Below are 18,063 nucleotides of genomic sequence, written 5' to 3' on the forward strand. Positions count from 1 at the left end.
CCCCTCTTTTCTTACATCTTACCTCTTTTGTCTTTTCTTACATCTGTCACTCCATCAATCACAATGTACCTGTCTAGAGGCACACAATTTCCTGGACAAGTTCAAGACGCTACCTGAGTCACCACTAAGGCAAAACCAGAAGCAAAACTAAAGGTTTGTTACTCTGGTTAATAAATATGAAATCTAAAGGCAATGAACTTTACATTTATCCTTTTTTTAACAAAAGACTTGCCACTCCACTGTGCTATACACTTGTGTCTTTTCTTACTTCTTTTTCTGTCTCCATTATGGGGTACCTGAAATGAGGCAAACAGGTTTTGCTCATCTACGCTAAACAGATCATGATTGACTGAAGCCCCTGCTTTAGTTTCAATCATGATATACCTGTGGTGTGGATAAAAATGGCATGAAATAAACACGAGGGAGACTAAGTATGATTAACATGTAAGTTTATTGAGGTTCACAAAATAAGTATGAACACCATGTAATTTTATTGAAAATTCACAGGACTGGTGGGGGTATAATCCTGAGGGGAGCGGTAGGGAGAAAACGGGTGATAAAAGGGGGTGCGTCCTGGGGACATGGGATAACAACATGGGACAGCAAGGGTGAAATAAGGAGAATACTGAGAGTACGGCGGACTGACCGGTGAGAAGAGGGAAGAATGGTCAGAGCCCAGATCAGAGAAGGCGATATCATCCTCAGACTGAAAGCTGGAGGGAAGGTCAGGCAGAGGGTCTGTCTGTGTAGAGGCGTCAATACACACATTCACGGGGCGGATTCTGTATCTGAGAGGTGGGGGGAACCCCGCATTTCCATTTCCAGAGGGAGTGTGAAGAACGTCAAGTAACACAGCGATGTCAGCTGTGAGACGCGCAATCTGATAGAGTGTTCAGATCCAAATCCAGCCCCTCCAATAAAGGAAAGAAGGAAAAATGACGGGCACCTAGACACACAGAAGCGGTATTAGGCGGATATTGATGAATTGGATTCACATTTTAAGATTAACACACTATGGTTTATTAGTCACAGAGAAAGAGAGTTAAGGAAACGCACACACATAGCTAACACACACACACTCTCTCTGTCTCTCCCTCTCTCTCACACACACACACCCAAAGGCCCCAACGCACACACATAACATTATAACTTTATAAGAATAATAAAAAGGAGTATTAAGATATTATAAGGATAATATAAGGAGTAGTAGGATATGTAGGATATTAGAAGGATAATATAATGATATTATGAAGTAGGGAGTACAGTAAACCACTTGCAAGCAGTATAACCATATATAAAATAGAGATATAGAGCAAATATGAAAGTAAATTATAAACCAGAAATACAGAAAAATGTAAATGAAACTTACTCATAATTCAGATGGTGAAGATTCTTGTCTCCCAAGGAAGGGTCAGGCGTGGTGTAGACGAGGGCCTTAATTTTAAGAGAGAACCATGAAGAGCCAATTATAAGGGTAGCTGAGTCAAGTTGCCCTAACCGCGAGATAATAGTGTTGTGGATAAAAAATGTCATAAAATAAACATAAGGGAGGTCCAGATCCAGATCCAGGTCCAGTAACGGAGAGAGAAGGGACTGACGACGGGCACCGGCACCTAGACATACAGAAGCGGTTTTAGTCAGAAGTGGATAAATTGGTAAAACACTTTAAAGATCTTTATGGGTTATTAGTCGAAATAGTCGAAAGAAGTGTATGAGCTGAGGAGTGCTAAAACACACACACACACACACACACACACACGCTCGTACAGTCAAGGGCGGGCAAGTAGACACAACATACGCACACACTCTCTCTTTCTCATACACACACATGAATAACTTTAATAATATCTTATAGTAATAGAGAAACTCTATAAAAAACAGAATAGTAGGATATGCAGGACAGTAAAACTGTAATGATATTAAGAAGTTGGAAGTACAGTAAACCGCTTTTCAAGTAGTATAAATATATATAAGATAAGAAATATAGTGCAAATATGAAAATAAATTATAAACGAGAAATACAGGAAAAAAAGGAAAATATAACTTACTCATGATTCAGATGGTGAAGATTCTCGTCTCGCAAGGAAAGCCTTAATTTTTAGAGAACCATGAAGAGAGCCAGTTATAAGGGTGGCTGGGTCAAACTGCCCCCCCTCGAGATAACGATAAGACCAAGGTCCCTCCCGGTTGTTTAGTCGTCTTGTCTACGTCATTTTTTTTACCTAGGGAATTGAGAATCCTGGTTTCTGACTACCTAGGTAAATGAAAGTCCTGGTTTTTGACCCCCTAGGTAAATGAGAATCCTGGTTTTTGACAACCTAGGTAACTAGAAACTCTGGGTTTTTGTTTCCTGGGTTTTTGGAAATGCCTGGGTTCTGATTTTATGTGTAAATTAAAACCCCTGGTTTCAATTCTATGGGTAAGTGAAATAGGCCTTTTCTGGAAACCTATGGGTTATCTAGTGTGTAAATACAGTATAAATACTGGAGCTTAAGCTCAGGGTATTGGGATCACTTCTGAGAATTCTCATCGGTGTGGATCTCGTGTGGTGGAATGGAACAATAAAGCTGGACCCTTGCTTCTTCTCACTCACGGCTGGTGTATTTTTTCTATCTCAGAGGTAGATGTGAGTATTGGCTTCTAAGTTGAATTTTAAATGTTTTTGGGTAATAGGCTAAATTCGAGCCAACAATAGTGAGACCAAGGTCTCTCTAAATTGTTTTCTCTCTCTCCCACTTTCAATCCTAATGGTAGTCAGAAAGTCCTCTTTCAAAACATCATGGTAAATTTGATAAGCCTTTTTTTAAACATCATGGTAATGTAGATGAGCTCTTTTTAACCCTATTGGTATTGATATCATAGTCTTTCCCAAATATATTGGTTATTTACTGTGTAAATACAGTATAAATACTGGAGCTTGAGCTCCAGGTGTCAGATCACTTCTGAGAATTCTCATCGGTGTGGGTCTCGTGTGGTGGAACAGAACCAATAAATCTGGAACCTTGCTTCTTCTCACTCACGGCTGGTGTCTTATTTTTCTATCTCCAACTGGGTTTGCAGATGTGAGTATTTGCTTCTATGTTTAAGTGTCTTCAGGTAATAGGCTAAATTTGAGCCAGCACCTGTCTGGAGGCATACAAACTCTTGTAAGGTAAGGAGTCTACTTCAGTCATCAATACTACAGAAAAACTAAACTTTAGTCAATCGGGTAAATAAAAAGGAAATGCATGTGAACTTCTTTTTATTGTTGTTTTTTTTTTTTATTGAAAAAACAGAAGTCATGCTGCTCCAGTATACTTAACTGTTGTGCCTTATCTCTTTTGTGAGCTCCATTATGAGGTACCTGTGTTGATATAAACAAGTTATTTTACAAATTAATGACTTAAAGATGATGGCAATAGTCTCAAGGCCATAGTATTTTGGCCTACCCAGTACTGTTCCTAATAAAGTGTCCAGTGAGCGTGTATCAGTGAGCTCCAATGAGAACGCGGTAGCGCTGTAGGTGGGGTTTTAACTTCCAGTTGCGGAAGACAAGAAAAGTCACGAATTGAAAGTCAAGTCCGATTTGGACAGAAGTTCCTGCACGTCTCGATTGGAAGGTATGTTAAAGCTTATCTTCCTTTACACTAGCGACATTCCTTCTTTGCCTCCTATTAATAGTAACAGGGTGTATGTACGTCTCAGTTCTAAAGCCACGGGCACTGCCTCGAATGAAGACATTTGCTTTACAGGAATAATTATCTACAGCAAGACAAAACACACCTGACGTCTCGTGTGGAGACTTTTATATAAACGTGGCCCAAATAACATGACGTTTAGCTCGTGTTTGGATTGCCTCCATGTTCAGCCTCCATGTTCTTCCTGCTCTGTGATCTGTGACATGCGCGGTGTTTGGCAATACAATCATGCAGCTGTGCTCCACACTACACTCAGGATAAAGCCTGTACGCGACGACGACATACTATTGATTTTGTCCTTTCGACTTCGCTCGGCTTTTAAAGTACACTCTAAAGAAGATAAGTGGTGACCTAGGTGTTTAGAGGGCGCGTCTTACAGGTCGTTGGCCATATTTGCCCTTGACGTTTCCTCCAAGTCTGAACAACATGCCTCTCTGTCATGTTTCTCCGTAATACATTAATGAACGTGTGTGTGGATGGTCTGCATTTGAAGCCAGCTAATAAGAGAGGTGTAGGGTAGTGGACAAGGCTTGTTGTATATTCCAAACTGCCTACACTCATAGTAAACAATGTCAAAATAGACTGCAACTTCCTGTTGTTAGTACATGTACATGGGCTGAATTTGAGATGACAATCTTTTGGAAATACAATGCCTTATATATGTTCAGGAAAACGTTGTCATATTCGATGTAGTGCACTTATATAGAGAAAAGAGAATCTTTTGGGATTCAATCAGTGTTATTAAAGAGATTGCTGTTTGGTGTCTAACGTCAGACTTACTGTAATATGCAGAATGCTTGTGAGAGTGTGAATGATAGTCAAAACAGAATATGAATGTTTGGAGCGTGAAGGGCGGCACGGAGACCTTCATCAGGCAGTCCTGAACTGTCTCGAGGGGGAATCTGTTTCATCTGACAGACTGTTACAACAGATTATACTAGGTTAACTGTGTAAATATGTACCCATAAATAGGTGAGAATCTCCAAACTCTTGAAGAAAACATACATGTGTAATTGTGTTTGGAAATGTTGATGGTGACAGAGTATAATAATCCACAATTAATCCCATTAATTACAGTGTAATCAATGGTTGCTTTTGTATGTTGATATAAATCTATAACACAAGAGTGTTTAAAAACTTGTCAGTGTTTACAGTAGGTCTTTGCTGGAGTCTGGAGATCATTAATTGGTCACCTGCTGGATGATGTCCAGGTCCTTATAGCTCCAATCATGTGTAGAAAAACTGAGACATGTTTAAATGCCAAAGATCATTGCTCCCTTTCAAGGTCATTATATTTCGCTGCCTTTTTACATTTTTGTTGGTACAGTTTGTAACAGGATCAGTATTGTTTGGCCACAGTCCTTGGCTATGCACTCCAATTAACTGAATGCTTAACGTGTAAATAATACAATTTTAAAACAAACTTTTAAATGTGGTGCACAGTTGCTACATTGTGTAGGTGCAGTGTTTGTAGGGGTTAATCAAATATGGTCTAAGTATCAAAAGTAGGGCAGCTTAAACCGAGAGGGTAATATCTATGGACTGTAAGATATAACTGTGTCATATCCTAAGTTGAGTAAAGTGAAACATGTATTAAGTCACTTATTTACAGTTCCTTCCAAAGAGTTCATACATTTTTAAAGACACCTTGAAGCATGGGGATTTTTCTGGGGATTCCTGGTGACCTAGATAGTTATGTTGAGACGTTCCCTCATTGAAGAAAGTTTCCTTCTTTGGAAACATTTTTTTTTTATTTACTTGCACATTAAGTGGTTTTTATGAATACTGCTTAGCGGTTACATTTCATGTTACTTTCATAAGAAATCTGACCAGAAAATCTTGGTTTTCCCAAAGACTTACATATGTAGCATCTCCATTTTCACTTTCACTTTCTAGCACATTTCCTGTGTGTGAACAGTATTGACTACAGTGCATCATACCAGCAAACCAATCTAGTTAGATTATTATAGTATTGTTGTAGAGCAAGAGCTGGATATTTATGGAAAATTTCTCACATGAACATTCTGCTTTTCTTTCCAGTGCTGTGTTTTGATTTTTGGACCTAGGTTCGAGGAGAGTTCAAGTAAAAGGCATTTACTTTCACCTTAAAAAATCTGACAAACTGAAGCAGGTACTACATTTACTGGAAATGTGTAGACTTAATAATTTCCATCAGCATTAGCTCACCAAGTACACATTTCCTCCTTTTCTGACAGTGTGAAGATGGCATATGCAGGTGACCGACTGTATAAAGAGGTTATCAGGAAAATGATGGGTGATTTGGCCACAAAAGTCAGAGTGAGAGAAATCATAGCTTACTTGCCCTGCCTCACACTTTCTGATCGGGTAATATATGCATAACACATATTATACATACACATTGAACAAAAATCGCTTTCAAACTTTATGTTCTAAATTGTTGTTTAAAGATTTTATAATAAAATTATTATTATTATTATTATTTTTACAATTATCCTGATTGGTGATGCAGGAGGAGATAGAAGCTAAAAGAGAAACCCACGGAAACTACAATGCTATGATGGTACTGCTTGATAACCTACAGAGACGAGAGAACTGGCCTGATCAGTTTATCTCAGCACTTCGGACATGCGAACAGTCGGCTCTGGCTAATAAGATCAGTGAAGAATATGACAAAATAAGGGGAATCCACAGTAAGTTAATTTTTATAATTAATGCACAACAAAGGATATTCAACCCTCTTCTAACCAACAAAACTGAAGATTTGAAGATAACCAACAAAAAGATTTATTAAATTTTTTATTTGCTACAATTGTTTTCATTGTGTTTTATGTAGATAACATGTTCCATCATTTCTTCTATAAACTTGTGTTATTAATTTCTCTGTTTTCTGTCTTCAGCCCAGAGAAGAGCCGCTGCTGCTGCTTCGGCTCCTGTCCTTCCTGCTGTTGCATCCGTCAGTCCTGCAGCACCTCCTGCTCCTGCGCCTGCCCCAGCTGCGGCTGTACCCAGTCCAGCCCTAGCTCCAGCAGAAGCTTCAGCAACAGTGACCACAGCGACAATCCACAGTGTCCCGCGCTCCACCCCACCCTTGCTCACAACTTCAGTGGAAGCCTCAGCTCAGCCAGCTACTCCACTTATAAATTCTCGCCCAGAGCCCTATTCCACCATAGCTGCTCCAGCCTCGACTGAAGCCCCTGCTTTAGTTTCAGCCCCAGATGCCCTAGTACGTGCTCCTCCTGAATCAGCCCAACCTGCTGAACCCCCATTGTCGGTCTTGGCTTCAGATGCAAGGCCCCCTTCTCCAGTCTCTGCTCCTACGTTGACCGCCTCTATTGGGCAAAGTGAAGTCCCAGGTACTTCTGCCCCTATAAATTCTTCCCCAGAGTCCTGTTCTAACATTGCTTCTCCAGCCATGACTGAAGCCCCTGCCTTAGTTTCAGCCCTAGAGAATTCAGTACAGCCTCATCGTAAACCAGCCCACCCCGCAGAACCCCCACTGTTAGTGTTAGTGCCACATGCAATTCCCCCTTCTCCAGTCTCTGCTCCTGAGGTAACCCCCTCTGTTGGGCAACGTGAAGTCCCAGTCGACGCTAGAAAAACACCCACACTGGATATCTCAGGTGGCCTCACTAATACTGCCCTTTCTGGACCATCTTCAATTACTGCATGTACCCTTTCAACTTCACCTCAAAAGAGCAATGTTCCAGTGGCAGTCGTAGAGAGCTCCAGTTATGTGAAACACCCCATCCAAGACACAAGTCCTCATGGGACTGTCTTAGGACAGGACTCACAGAACAACCCAACAATCACTCAGGTAATATATAGAAGAGGTCTTGATGTATTGTTAGGGGTGTAACGATGCATCGTGACCCAATGCATCACAATGCAAAAATGTGACAATGTGCAGAATGAAAATATGTGATTCACATTGTGGAAATCAGCATTCTATTAAATGCATGTAATGCAGTTGCACTGTAAAAACACTAAGGGTCCCAATCTGCACAACCCATAGAGATCAGCTGGTCACCTGACCATGTTCTTTCGTGAAGAGCCTGCGAGATCTGCACTTGTGAAGTCTAATAGTCAGTATGGTTACATGACCACATTATAACACCAAATTACAGACTTTGGTGCGTTGTTTCTGCTATGGAACTCATACCGAACAAAATGTATGAGAGAATTTATGAATGTATTTATTTCTTTTTAAGATAGGCTCAGTGGTTAACACGTTTGCCTCGCACCTCCAGGGTTGGAGGTTCAATTCCCGCCGCCACCCTGTGTATGCACTAGTTTGCATGCTCTCCCTGTGCTTCAGGGGTTTCCTCCGGATTCTCCGGTTTCCTCCCCCAGTACAAAGACATGAGTTGTAGGCTGATTGGCATGTCCAAATTGTTTGTAGAGTGTGAATGGGTGTGTGAATGCATGTGTGATTATGCCATGTGATAGGTTGACCCTGAGTCCTCTGGGATAGGCTCCAGGTTCCACCACTTCCCTGTGTAGGATAAGCGGTACAGAAAATGGATGGATATTTTTAAGATATGGTGAACTTATGATACATTTTTGTTTACAATATTAAACCTCTCTACAATTTTTTAAATGCACATTGTTTTGGATTCAGAAATAACAATTGAATCTTTTCAGTCATAATTTTGCTTCATTGATATTTTGCTCAAAATATTGTGAGAATCTAATTAAACTGATATCATGAATCGAATTATGACCAGAGTGTATCGTTACATCCCTGTGTATTATTTATTTTTTATTATGGCATAGGGTGTAGTTTAGACTAATGCCAACAACAAATAATTTCTTGTAGCCACATGCTACAGTTGGTCTATAGAAAATTTATTTACACTAATCCTGTACAAGGACTTTTCTAGAAGCTATTTACTACTGAGTGAAGTTCCTATTTATTAGAGCAGAAGTAAAAAAATTTTTACCATGTGCAATGCACTGTAGACCCATTAAACCCATAGTATAAAATGTTCCACCCAAGCTTCTTCCTGTCATGTTTCCCTTGCTACTACATTTGAACTGTCACTCAGGGCCAAGTAGTTACCTTCTAGTGCCTTCATGTGTGATGTAGGATTTCCAAATATACAGTGTTCAATACTTTTTTTCTGTGTCATTCCACTTTATTACACATAACTTTATTTATTGACTTTAATGTTGTGAATTCTTTATATTTCCGGATTTCTTGAGTTAATACTGATGTCTGGTGAAAATTTCATGTGAATAACTTAATTGGAAATATATTTACTGAAAAAAAATGTTGACGTGTCCAATACTTATTTCCCCCCTGTATACATGTAGAAACCTGTGGCTTGTACCTAAGGTGTTTATGTCCTGCATTCTATGGTGTATTGCATATTAACACATTTTTCATTTTCCCTGCAGGTTGTACACACTGCAGTGTCGCCAAACTGCCAGACTCAGGAAACATCCCAGAGAACAGCACAGGCCACACCTTCAGCATCTACAGATGCCGTTGCTGGTGGCTTGTCCAACTTAGCAGCAGAAAATGAAGAGAATTTTAGCAAGCCTGATGTCCTAAGAGGAGAGGAACCCTTCTCAGTCAGTTCTGACCGTCTGCAGATCAGCCATATGACCATGGAACGCTCACCATTCCAACCTCAAGCCATGCCAAACACCTACAGGGCTGAAGAACCTGTTGATGAGTCTGTGTCAGTCACTACTGATGATCTGATGTTCAGCTCTTCTACCACAGCTGTTCTGTCACAGCATGTTTCTGATCCTGTAGTCCCTGTTCAAAACTCTGCTCCTAGGCCACTGGAAAATGGCTTTCAAGAAGTTCCCTGTCCCAATCAGCCAGTGGAGGACCACTATGAGTCCATCTGTCAAAGTTTGCAGACAAGAGTGCACATTGTTAAGGTTTCTGAAGGGCGATCAGTCCAAAATCTCAGTGGTCAGCCTCCAAGCATGGTTAGACCAACTACAGCAAGATTAAACGACAATGGTGAAACTAAGAGTATTGTTCAGTCTATTTCTAAAGATCAACCTAGCTGTCACATCCAGGACACCTCACAGTGCATACAGGAAAATAATGCCAGTGAGCAGGCTAGTCCTTCTGCAGGTTTAACAACCTATGCATACACGGGTACCGTACAAAAGTCAGAATTAAAAGCTTCAGGCCAGATTAATGTCCCTCACTCAGAGCAGAGAGAAGAGTCCCAAGGAGTGCTTCAGCGATTTCAGTCTAACTCGCACCTTATTGTAGCTGCAGCTGTTTGCATGGCTGCTGTTTTTGTGGCCTGGAGGCTCAAGTAATAATATCGGAGCTGCTATGTGCCACCACTGGTGCCTTAAAACATGACCAAGTTGTCTTAGCATACCGCAGGATTGCTCTGGCCATGTTTTTTATTTATTACATTTACACTATATTATGTCCTGTAACTGACCAGGATTCACTGACCAAGGAACTAACCAGCCCTGTGCTTGTGATGATCATGTGGAGATTTAAATCAGTGATTAAACAAGTAAACCTATTATTTACCACTTTGATTTCAAACTTACTAACTGCTAGTTAACTCAGCTGCATGTGAATCATGTAATCAATTAAAGCTAGTACTTGTGTGATCTATGCAATTACACATTTTATTTAATTCAAGCCATTTCAGTCAGCCAGTCTGTGTTAATATTAAGTATACTGCCTCACAAAACATTCATTTCCTGTGGCTCCTTCTGCAATATACTGCATTCTAATGTTGACTGTCTTACAGACATCATCTAGAATACAAGTATGTGTATAGTAGAAATCATTGAATGTGTTGTCATTGCATCTAGTGCAAGGTTACTTATGCTACAAGCTCAATAAACTTAACAAACCTTCCCAGTAGAATCCTATACTGTCCTTACAGGGGACCCATTGAAAACCTCTGAAGGTTATTTTGGGAAATAATCAGACATTATCACCTCCAAACTGATCCTTATACAAAAAGCATAAATTTTCTTGTAGTATAACTATATTTTAATGTGGGGATTTGCTCTGTGCACTAAAGCTTAAAAACTGAGTACAATCTTAACTAAATTTGACTGTGAATGCAGGGCTTTTTTTCAAAGCCCTATGGTTATACAAGTGAATAACGAAAGTTGAGTTATTTAACTTATATTGCCACATCATATACAGGGTGGCCAAATTTGTACAGCTATATCAGCTATGCTATTTCAAATCAACATCAAGTATGATTCCATATCCTAATTCACCTTAATATAGTTTATGTGTAGACTCATGCTCAATTACAAAAGGTCATTATAAATTTGCAGCCTTGTTCGGTATTTTAAAGTTTTCACCAAAAAACACTGTGTAGAGGTACATATGATATATTTATAGCATCTAGACCATTGCACATGCATTTGCCAACCATGTAAAATTAATGCCTGTCTCTCTATGTAATGTGATGCTGATAAGTATCACCTTAGTTTGCAAATTCACTAGGATATATAAGCCTTTCCTGGTTGCACTCTATTAATGAAATTGAGATTGTATACACTGAGTTTTCATTTTATTTATGTACACCTTGAATTTTGTGGCTACTTTTTAGGAATAAAATTAAAAGCTGTTCATATGCACTGTTCATATGCACTGTCAGCTACCCTCTGACCTGTCCAGGAATGGACAGAGCACCACTGAGCAGACATTAAGTGGGTGATGGGGCAAATTCAGCATGTAATTTTAGGGTTTGAGACATTACTGGAATTATTAAACACCTGAGGGATTAAGAATAGACCACTAACACAAAGATCTAGCCAGTAGCAGCCCTGTGTTCAGAATCCGAACTGATGAAGGGCAAGAGGACAATCAACACAGTGAATGGAAAAAAGACCTAATCTCTAGCTGTAGACATAGTAGGACTTTCTAGAAGCCAGTAAGTGTACACTGTGTTTCTCACATTTAATGTTGCACCACACAAATAATATCTGCTCATTGGTGGTTCTGTAATGGTCTGTTTTTATTAATGGATGGGTTAGAGGTTAACTGACAAACTGCCTAGCAACAGACGGGCTACAGTCAGTAATTTTATACCTACAAAGTGCATATGCTGCATGGGCATGAATAAACAGCCAGTAATTGTAGTTACAAAGCAGGTATACCAATAAAGTAACAATTTGATAGGTGTAGCTATAAAGTAGCAACTTAGTTTATGTTCTTTATGTGTTTTTTGTTTGTTTGTTTGTTTTGCTCTAAATTCAGATATAAATAAACATGTTTGTGGGAATTAATGGGAATTAAATAAAATGGTACCTGCGGAAAACATTGACTGTGACTGCTCGATCAACAAGAACACAATACAACAGATTGTTTTGTTAGGCTACATTATATGCACCCTGTACTTGAGTATACTTTCCGCAGTGCACAAGAGGAAACTGTGAACTTGATATCTTGAGTTACCAGCTAGCACACTGTAGCAGCTTTGAGCACAGAAGCAATTTGTTGATTATTTCACTGAATCCAGACTGTAGAATGAGTAAAAGAGGAGGTTGACAAGGTCTACGCTCTTGCCTGAGGTTGAACTGGAATGTTTAACTTTAACTGTTAGCCCCTGAACCACCTTCTTAGGTGTTTAAAAAAAAAAAAAAAAAAAAAAAAAAAAAAAAAAAAGGGGGGGGGGGGGGGGGGGGGTATTCAGACCCATTTTATCAAGAGGTCCCAGAGTAATCAGTTCCACCATTCCCCCATATGACAGTCCTGCTAACTGGTCACCAGTACTTTTTGTTTACTATTGAGGTAGATGTTACAGTCTGATGCCAGTCAATTAAATTAAGCTGCCAAATCTTACTACCTTTTCAAAAACGCACCCATAAACTGATTTTTGAGTGTAGACTTTGAGTGAACGCTGGTTAGTAGGTTATGACTCAAGAATCAAGTCCTACCGGTGTTGTTGTTTGTTTTAATCTTAATTATTAAAGCTATCAGTTTTTACATCGATGCAGCCCGCCAATTAAGACCGTGATTACTGTTGGATCAAATAAAGAAGATCCCCTTTCTTTCTTAACCTCAATTCTGGATCTCTCTGGAGATGATTGGTCCGTCGCAGTTTCATTTGGCATGACGCACCCTTCTTGTGACCAATCACATGGCTAATGCTTGTGTTCTAAACACAGAGATGAGAATTCGGCTGGAGAATTCGCGAATAATAATGTTTAGATTAGTTACGGGAGGATGTGTCCGATTTTAACGCTCTGGTTGTAACTTTAAAAGCTTTCCAAGAAAAAGAAAAGGTGGGCGCACCTCTGTCATGGAGCTGAATGGTTACCACTGTGACAGTGAGCTCAAAGATGAGGACACGATGGAGACACAGCTTCTCCGCTCTAGGGCCGAAGCGCCTTGTGGCTTCGTCGGTACAGCGGAACTGGAGCGCAGTCCTGCCGGGGGAGGCGCCCACCCAGAGCGGCTGGTGTCGAACTCGAGCTCGGGGAGACAGAGGATCGACTCGCTGAAGAAAAACAGGCCGCGTATGTGGCGCTAACGTTAGCTAGCTACACAGCTTAAGCGATGTTAATTCCCACAATAAACACAAAGCTGAAGGAACCGGCTTATTATAAAATGGCGACAGCTTGAGAAAACAATAAATTATTTTGTGAAAACCTTTTTAAAAATATGTATACATGAAATAGCGTTTTCCGGAGTGTAATAGCGTCACGCCCACAATGTACGCTAATGTTTAACGGTGAAATACTGCTGATAACGAGTTAGTTACAGGTAGTTTATAACGAGCACTAAATGAATACAGGTGTGTTATTGTAAATAATCTACACTGGAAAGTAATTTTCGTCGAATTGTATATCACTATCAAAATATTTTTGCTTCATTGTATTATCCTTAAACCTATAGGGCGCATAGGTTAAACACTGGAAGTGTTTTTTTTTTCTTTTCTTCAGTTTTGTCTACCATACGTAGTTGTGTAATATTTTGTTTGTTATTGGTCTCACAGCTTTCCCATGGTTTGGCATGGATATAGGTGGTACTTTGGTCAAGCTGGTTTACTTTGAGCCCAAAGACATCACCGCAGAAGAAGAGCAGGAGGAGGTGGAAAGTCTGAAAAGTATCCGCCATTACCTCACTTCACACACAGCCTATGGTAAAACGGGCATCCGAGACGTGCACCTGGAGCTGACTGACCTGACTCTGTGGGGGCGCAGGGGCAGCCTACACTTCATCCGCTTTCCCACACAAGAGCTCCCAGCTTTTCTGCAGATGGGCCGAGACAAGCATTTCTCCAGCCTGCATACCACTCTCTGTGCCACTGGTGGTGGTGCGTACAAGTTTGAGGCTGATTTCCGCACGGTGTGTACCTGCCTGATTCATTTAAAGTGCAATGATTATGGTTTTTCAAACATTACCTTTCATGTAGTTTGTTATATCTTGTTTGTGAATGTAAAAAGTTTTTAAAAATCAAAGTGCACAACAAACTGAGTTATTGACTCCCAAAAGAAGGAACAGATTCTGAACAGCTTAAATGAGTCGTTAGTAATTCCAGACTTACTTCCTGCATAAACCTAAGTTGGTTTGGGACAAAAAGCCCCGCTTCTGGTCTCTGTTGGCTGCTCGCTGACCATGGTTGACCAATCACAACAGACTGGGACATCTGACCAATCAGAGCAGAGTACGCTCTCTGAAATAAGGCGTTTAGAATGGATCTTTTAGAACGGATCATTTAACGAGTCGTTTTTGACACTGGGGGGAAAAAAGGTAATGCTGCAATTTAAATTATGAGCATATGAAAGTGTTTTTGACCTTGGATACATGTAAATCTATTGTATAAGACCTCTAAAACAAAATTAGGCATGTTTCAAAACCTTCATAGGTATGCTTCAACTCAAATGCCTACACACTTAGATTGTAGTGTTGAGATTTGTGTGACAGTGTAGTATTTTTCATTAAATGGTTCTTCTTTCTAAGACGGCAGACCTGCAGCTTCTGAAGCTGGACGAGTTAGACTGTCTGATTAAGGGTGTCCTTTACATCGACTCGGTGGTCTCAAATGGTCCCCCTGAGTGTTACTACTATGAGAACCCCACAGACCCGGAGCACTGCGAACAGAAAGCCTACAATCTGGAGAACCCTTACCCTCTGCTCCTGGTCAACATCGGATCCGGTGTCAGCATACTGGCCGTCTACTCCAAAGACAACTACAAACGAGTAACTGGTACCAGGTCAGTCAGGGCTTAAAAAAGAAGCACAGTTCATTAAATATCTAATAAGACATCATTGTTATTTAATTAGTACGTATCATAAAGTCAGTCGATGTGATAAGTAGAATGAGTTTGTAAGGTACCTGGGAGACACTGGAGTAGAATCAGTTTGCTAATTTATTTGTCTCTTTTCATAGTTTGGGTGGTGGTACTTTCCTCGGGCTGTGTTGCTTGCTCACTGGCTGCTCTACCTTTGAAGAGGCGCTGGAAATGGCTTCGATGGGAGAAAGCACTCGTGTGGATAAACTGGTCAGAGACATTTACGGGGGTGACTATGAGAGATTTGGCTTGCCAGGATGGGCTGTTGCTTCTAGGTGTGTACGAACTACAGCTCGTCCCAAGCACAAAGCCATAACTCCAAATTAGAAGTTTGGTAGTTGTATAAACTGAAATAACTCATGATGAAATATGGCATTTCACTTGTGTTCGAGTCATGATGTTCTATAAATGGTAAATATGCAATATATGAATGGTTGTTGTAGGTGTATAATTTTATGTGTATATTTTTAGTTTTGGGAGCATGATTTGCAAAGAAAAGCGAGATTCCGTCTCAAAAGAGGATTTGGCTAGAGCCACACTTGTCACCATCACAAACAACATTGGTTCAATCACACGCATGTGTGCACTAAATGAGGTATGACCTACACACTGCCACATGCTAATATGTTTTTCTGCTTTGTGTCTTTAGTCCAGTTTGTCTTTGCCCTTGTCTCTCAGCCTCTTTACGGTGCTGCCTTGTGGAATCTGGATCAAGCAGCATTGTACAGGGCTATGAGTGGCCAGGGTCCATGCAGCACATGTTGTTGTCCATGTTCTTTCATTGTGGGATTGTGAGGAAGTCTGTTCAGAGGATGTGTTTGATAAACGTGTCTTATTTAGAGCATCGAGAGAGTGGTGTTTGTTGGGAACTTCTTGCGGGTGAACACATTATCCATGAAGTTACTGGCATATGCTATGGACTACTGGAGTAAAGGACAACTCAAAGCTCTGTTCCTCAGACATGAGGTGTGTGTGGGTGTGTTGTGGGACAAAACATAAAGAAACACTAAAAGAAGAAATTGCTTCTAAGGATGAGTGACCTTTCTTTATGTGCGTTATTTCCAAAGGGCTACTTTGGTGCTGTTGGAGCGCTGTTGGAACTGATGAACTCCTCTTGATCACTGCTGTCTCCTCAAAATTCTCAGTAACTCTGGAGGTTCACCACAGATGCCTTCAATGTCTGGCTGTTATCCCATGAGAAAAAGTAATGATACATGTATTATTAATGGACATTAGTAGTTGTGTATAATGTCATCCCTTAGCTGTACTATAGTTCTGGTGCCTAGGTATTGACTCAGGTAAACCTTTTAGCTTTTGGCCAATTCTTTTGGATCTGTACAGCCAACTGTCCCCATTGTCTTCTTGGTCATGAACTCTTGCTAAGAAGATCTCCATGGTAATCTTTTAGCCAAGGACAGTTTTTACTGCCAGTTACACTATTGCATTATTTTGGTATAGTGCTAAAGGCATAAGCCATGATATATAAGGCACTTCAATTAAATGTGAATAGGAGAAATGCACTTTCCATATTTCACAAGTCAGGCCAGTCAGTACTTTCCTTTTGAATTAAGGATCATAAGTGAGGCATCGTTTTTATCGGTTCAGAAGACATTCATTATTAAAACGTTTATTATCTTGAAATCATTCACTTTTTTTTTTAAACAATGATGTACATACATTTCAAGAGTTGTTAAATATATAGTTAGAGAGTTAAAGACACATTTGAATGCACCAATGATAAAACGATCAGAGTCACATTGTGCTTCAATTCCAGAATTTGAATTTAGAAGTTCAAAACCTTCTTATGTCATAATAGTTGAGAACAGAGAAAATCTTGATATGTTCACTAGACCCATTCATAGTCTTTATGAAGACACCAAAAGTTATCAGCCATTATTGTTTACGTTGTGTTAATTGAAGCATGAAAAAATGCTTGCGTAGACTCTGATCTTTCTTTCGTGTATTCACAGTAATACAGTGATGAACTTATACTAATTTATTCAACTGAGCATCATGAACATCACTTAAATACTGAAAATTCACAGAATATACATTATACACCAATCTTAACTTGAATATTATCCACAATTCTGTCATTTACAGGGAGTTCTTTTTCTGCCTTACTTCCATGTATCTGTCTCTTCTTTGGTTTATCAGTCTGTTGAGGATACTCATCCTTGTTGTTTGATCTAGTACTGAAGTTTGCTGAGAGCAATTACTAATGAGATATGTTGAAGAAATTTGACAGTAAGTTAACGGTGAAATTCACTCAGCTGGGTGTCCGCCATTACTCAAAGCCTATTGGCTGATTTCAGTCATGTGACTGGACTGTGAACATTTCCTCACAGTAGGCTATGGACTCTGATCATTTTTCCATAGCATGGCTTTATTTTAAATTGAAAATTCTGTGACCCTGATCTTTCTATCAGCCAAGTACATTCATGAGATCATTCTTCAATGCTCAATCAACAGCCGTGGATGCACAACTCCAAAAATACAGTTTTGTGACTTTGATCGTTTTTTCATTGTGGTCTTCATTTATTGTTGCTGTAAATTTTTTAATATGGCATACGCAGAATGACCATTTGAATTGTCCGAATTGTATTGTATATTAATGTTATTTTACAAAAGAAACGTCTGCAGTGTTGGGCCTGCAGACAGTAAAAATGTTATGGGGAAAACATGGGCCATCAGCTTTCAATTACCTTGCCCGCAAATGTAGATAGATGTACCTTGCCTCCTGGCGAGCATATTTTCATGCATTTCTTTTAGTGTCTGTATGAATTTCATAATAGCTCTATGGAAGTCTGGACCTTCAGCTATACTAGGGACTAACCAAAGACATGGAAGTTACAGGGATTGTGGTCCAACAGTTCTGCTTTTACCTCACAGTAAAATTGTAACTTTCTTCCCTAAGCTTTTTGGTACATTTAAGTTTTAAATAATGAATACATATTAAGCAGTTACAGCCTAGTGTGCTGTATGACATGAGAAGTGCCTAAATAAAAGACAATCATGTGACGAAGCTGCTTCAAATGACAGGTGAAATGTGGCTTACAAGGAATGTATTGAGACCCAGCTTTGTACTTTTTGTTTTATAATAAAAAATATTTAAATTATGTTCTTCACTCCGTAGTATTTACTCAGTACT

The 18,063-nt window shown here is 39.8% G+C and overlaps 2 protein-coding genes and 1 long non-coding RNA gene across 3 annotated transcripts; 2 read left to right on the forward strand and 1 right to left on the reverse strand.

Moving 5' to 3' along the window:
* Positions 1-439: 439 nt before the first annotated feature.
* Positions 440-3,858, reverse strand: LOC128632720 (uncharacterized). Its single transcript, XR_008396283.1, has 4 exons — positions 3,429-3,858; positions 2,049-3,343; positions 1,370-1,613; positions 440-946 (listed from the first exon to the last, which is right to left on the reverse strand). It is a non-coding gene; the product is annotated as an uncharacterized LOC128632720 (long non-coding RNA).
* Positions 3,480-11,932, forward strand: mavs (mitochondrial antiviral signaling protein). Its single transcript, XM_017463862.3, has 6 exons — positions 3,480-3,599; positions 5,718-5,808; positions 5,894-6,023; positions 6,169-6,349; positions 6,557-7,473; positions 9,057-11,932. The coding sequence occupies exons 3-6, from the start codon at positions 5,901-5,903 to the stop codon at positions 9,945-9,947; spliced, it is 2,112 nt and encodes a 703-aa protein (XP_017319351.1). The 5' UTR covers positions 3,480-3,599; positions 5,718-5,808; positions 5,894-5,900; the 3' UTR covers positions 9,948-11,932.
* An 817-nt stretch (positions 11,933-12,749) lies between these two features.
* pank2 (pantothenate kinase 2) lies at positions 12,750-18,031 on the forward strand. The gene is made up of 7 exons (XM_017463864.3): positions 12,750-13,133; positions 13,613-13,965; positions 14,581-14,834; positions 15,011-15,187; positions 15,384-15,507; positions 15,753-15,878; positions 15,980-18,031. Exons 1-7 carry the CDS (start codon positions 12,917-12,919, stop codon positions 16,028-16,030), a joined length of 1,302 nt encoding a protein of 433 aa, XP_017319353.1. The 5' UTR covers positions 12,750-12,916; the 3' UTR covers positions 16,031-18,031.
* Positions 18,032-18,063: the final 32 nt, after the last annotated feature.

The sequence above is a fragment of the Ictalurus punctatus genome, chromosome 3 (assembly GCF_001660625.3).
Source record: "Ictalurus punctatus breed USDA103 chromosome 3, Coco_2.0, whole genome shotgun sequence".
NCBI lineage: Eukaryota > Metazoa > Chordata > Actinopteri > Siluriformes > Ictaluridae > Ictalurus > Ictalurus punctatus.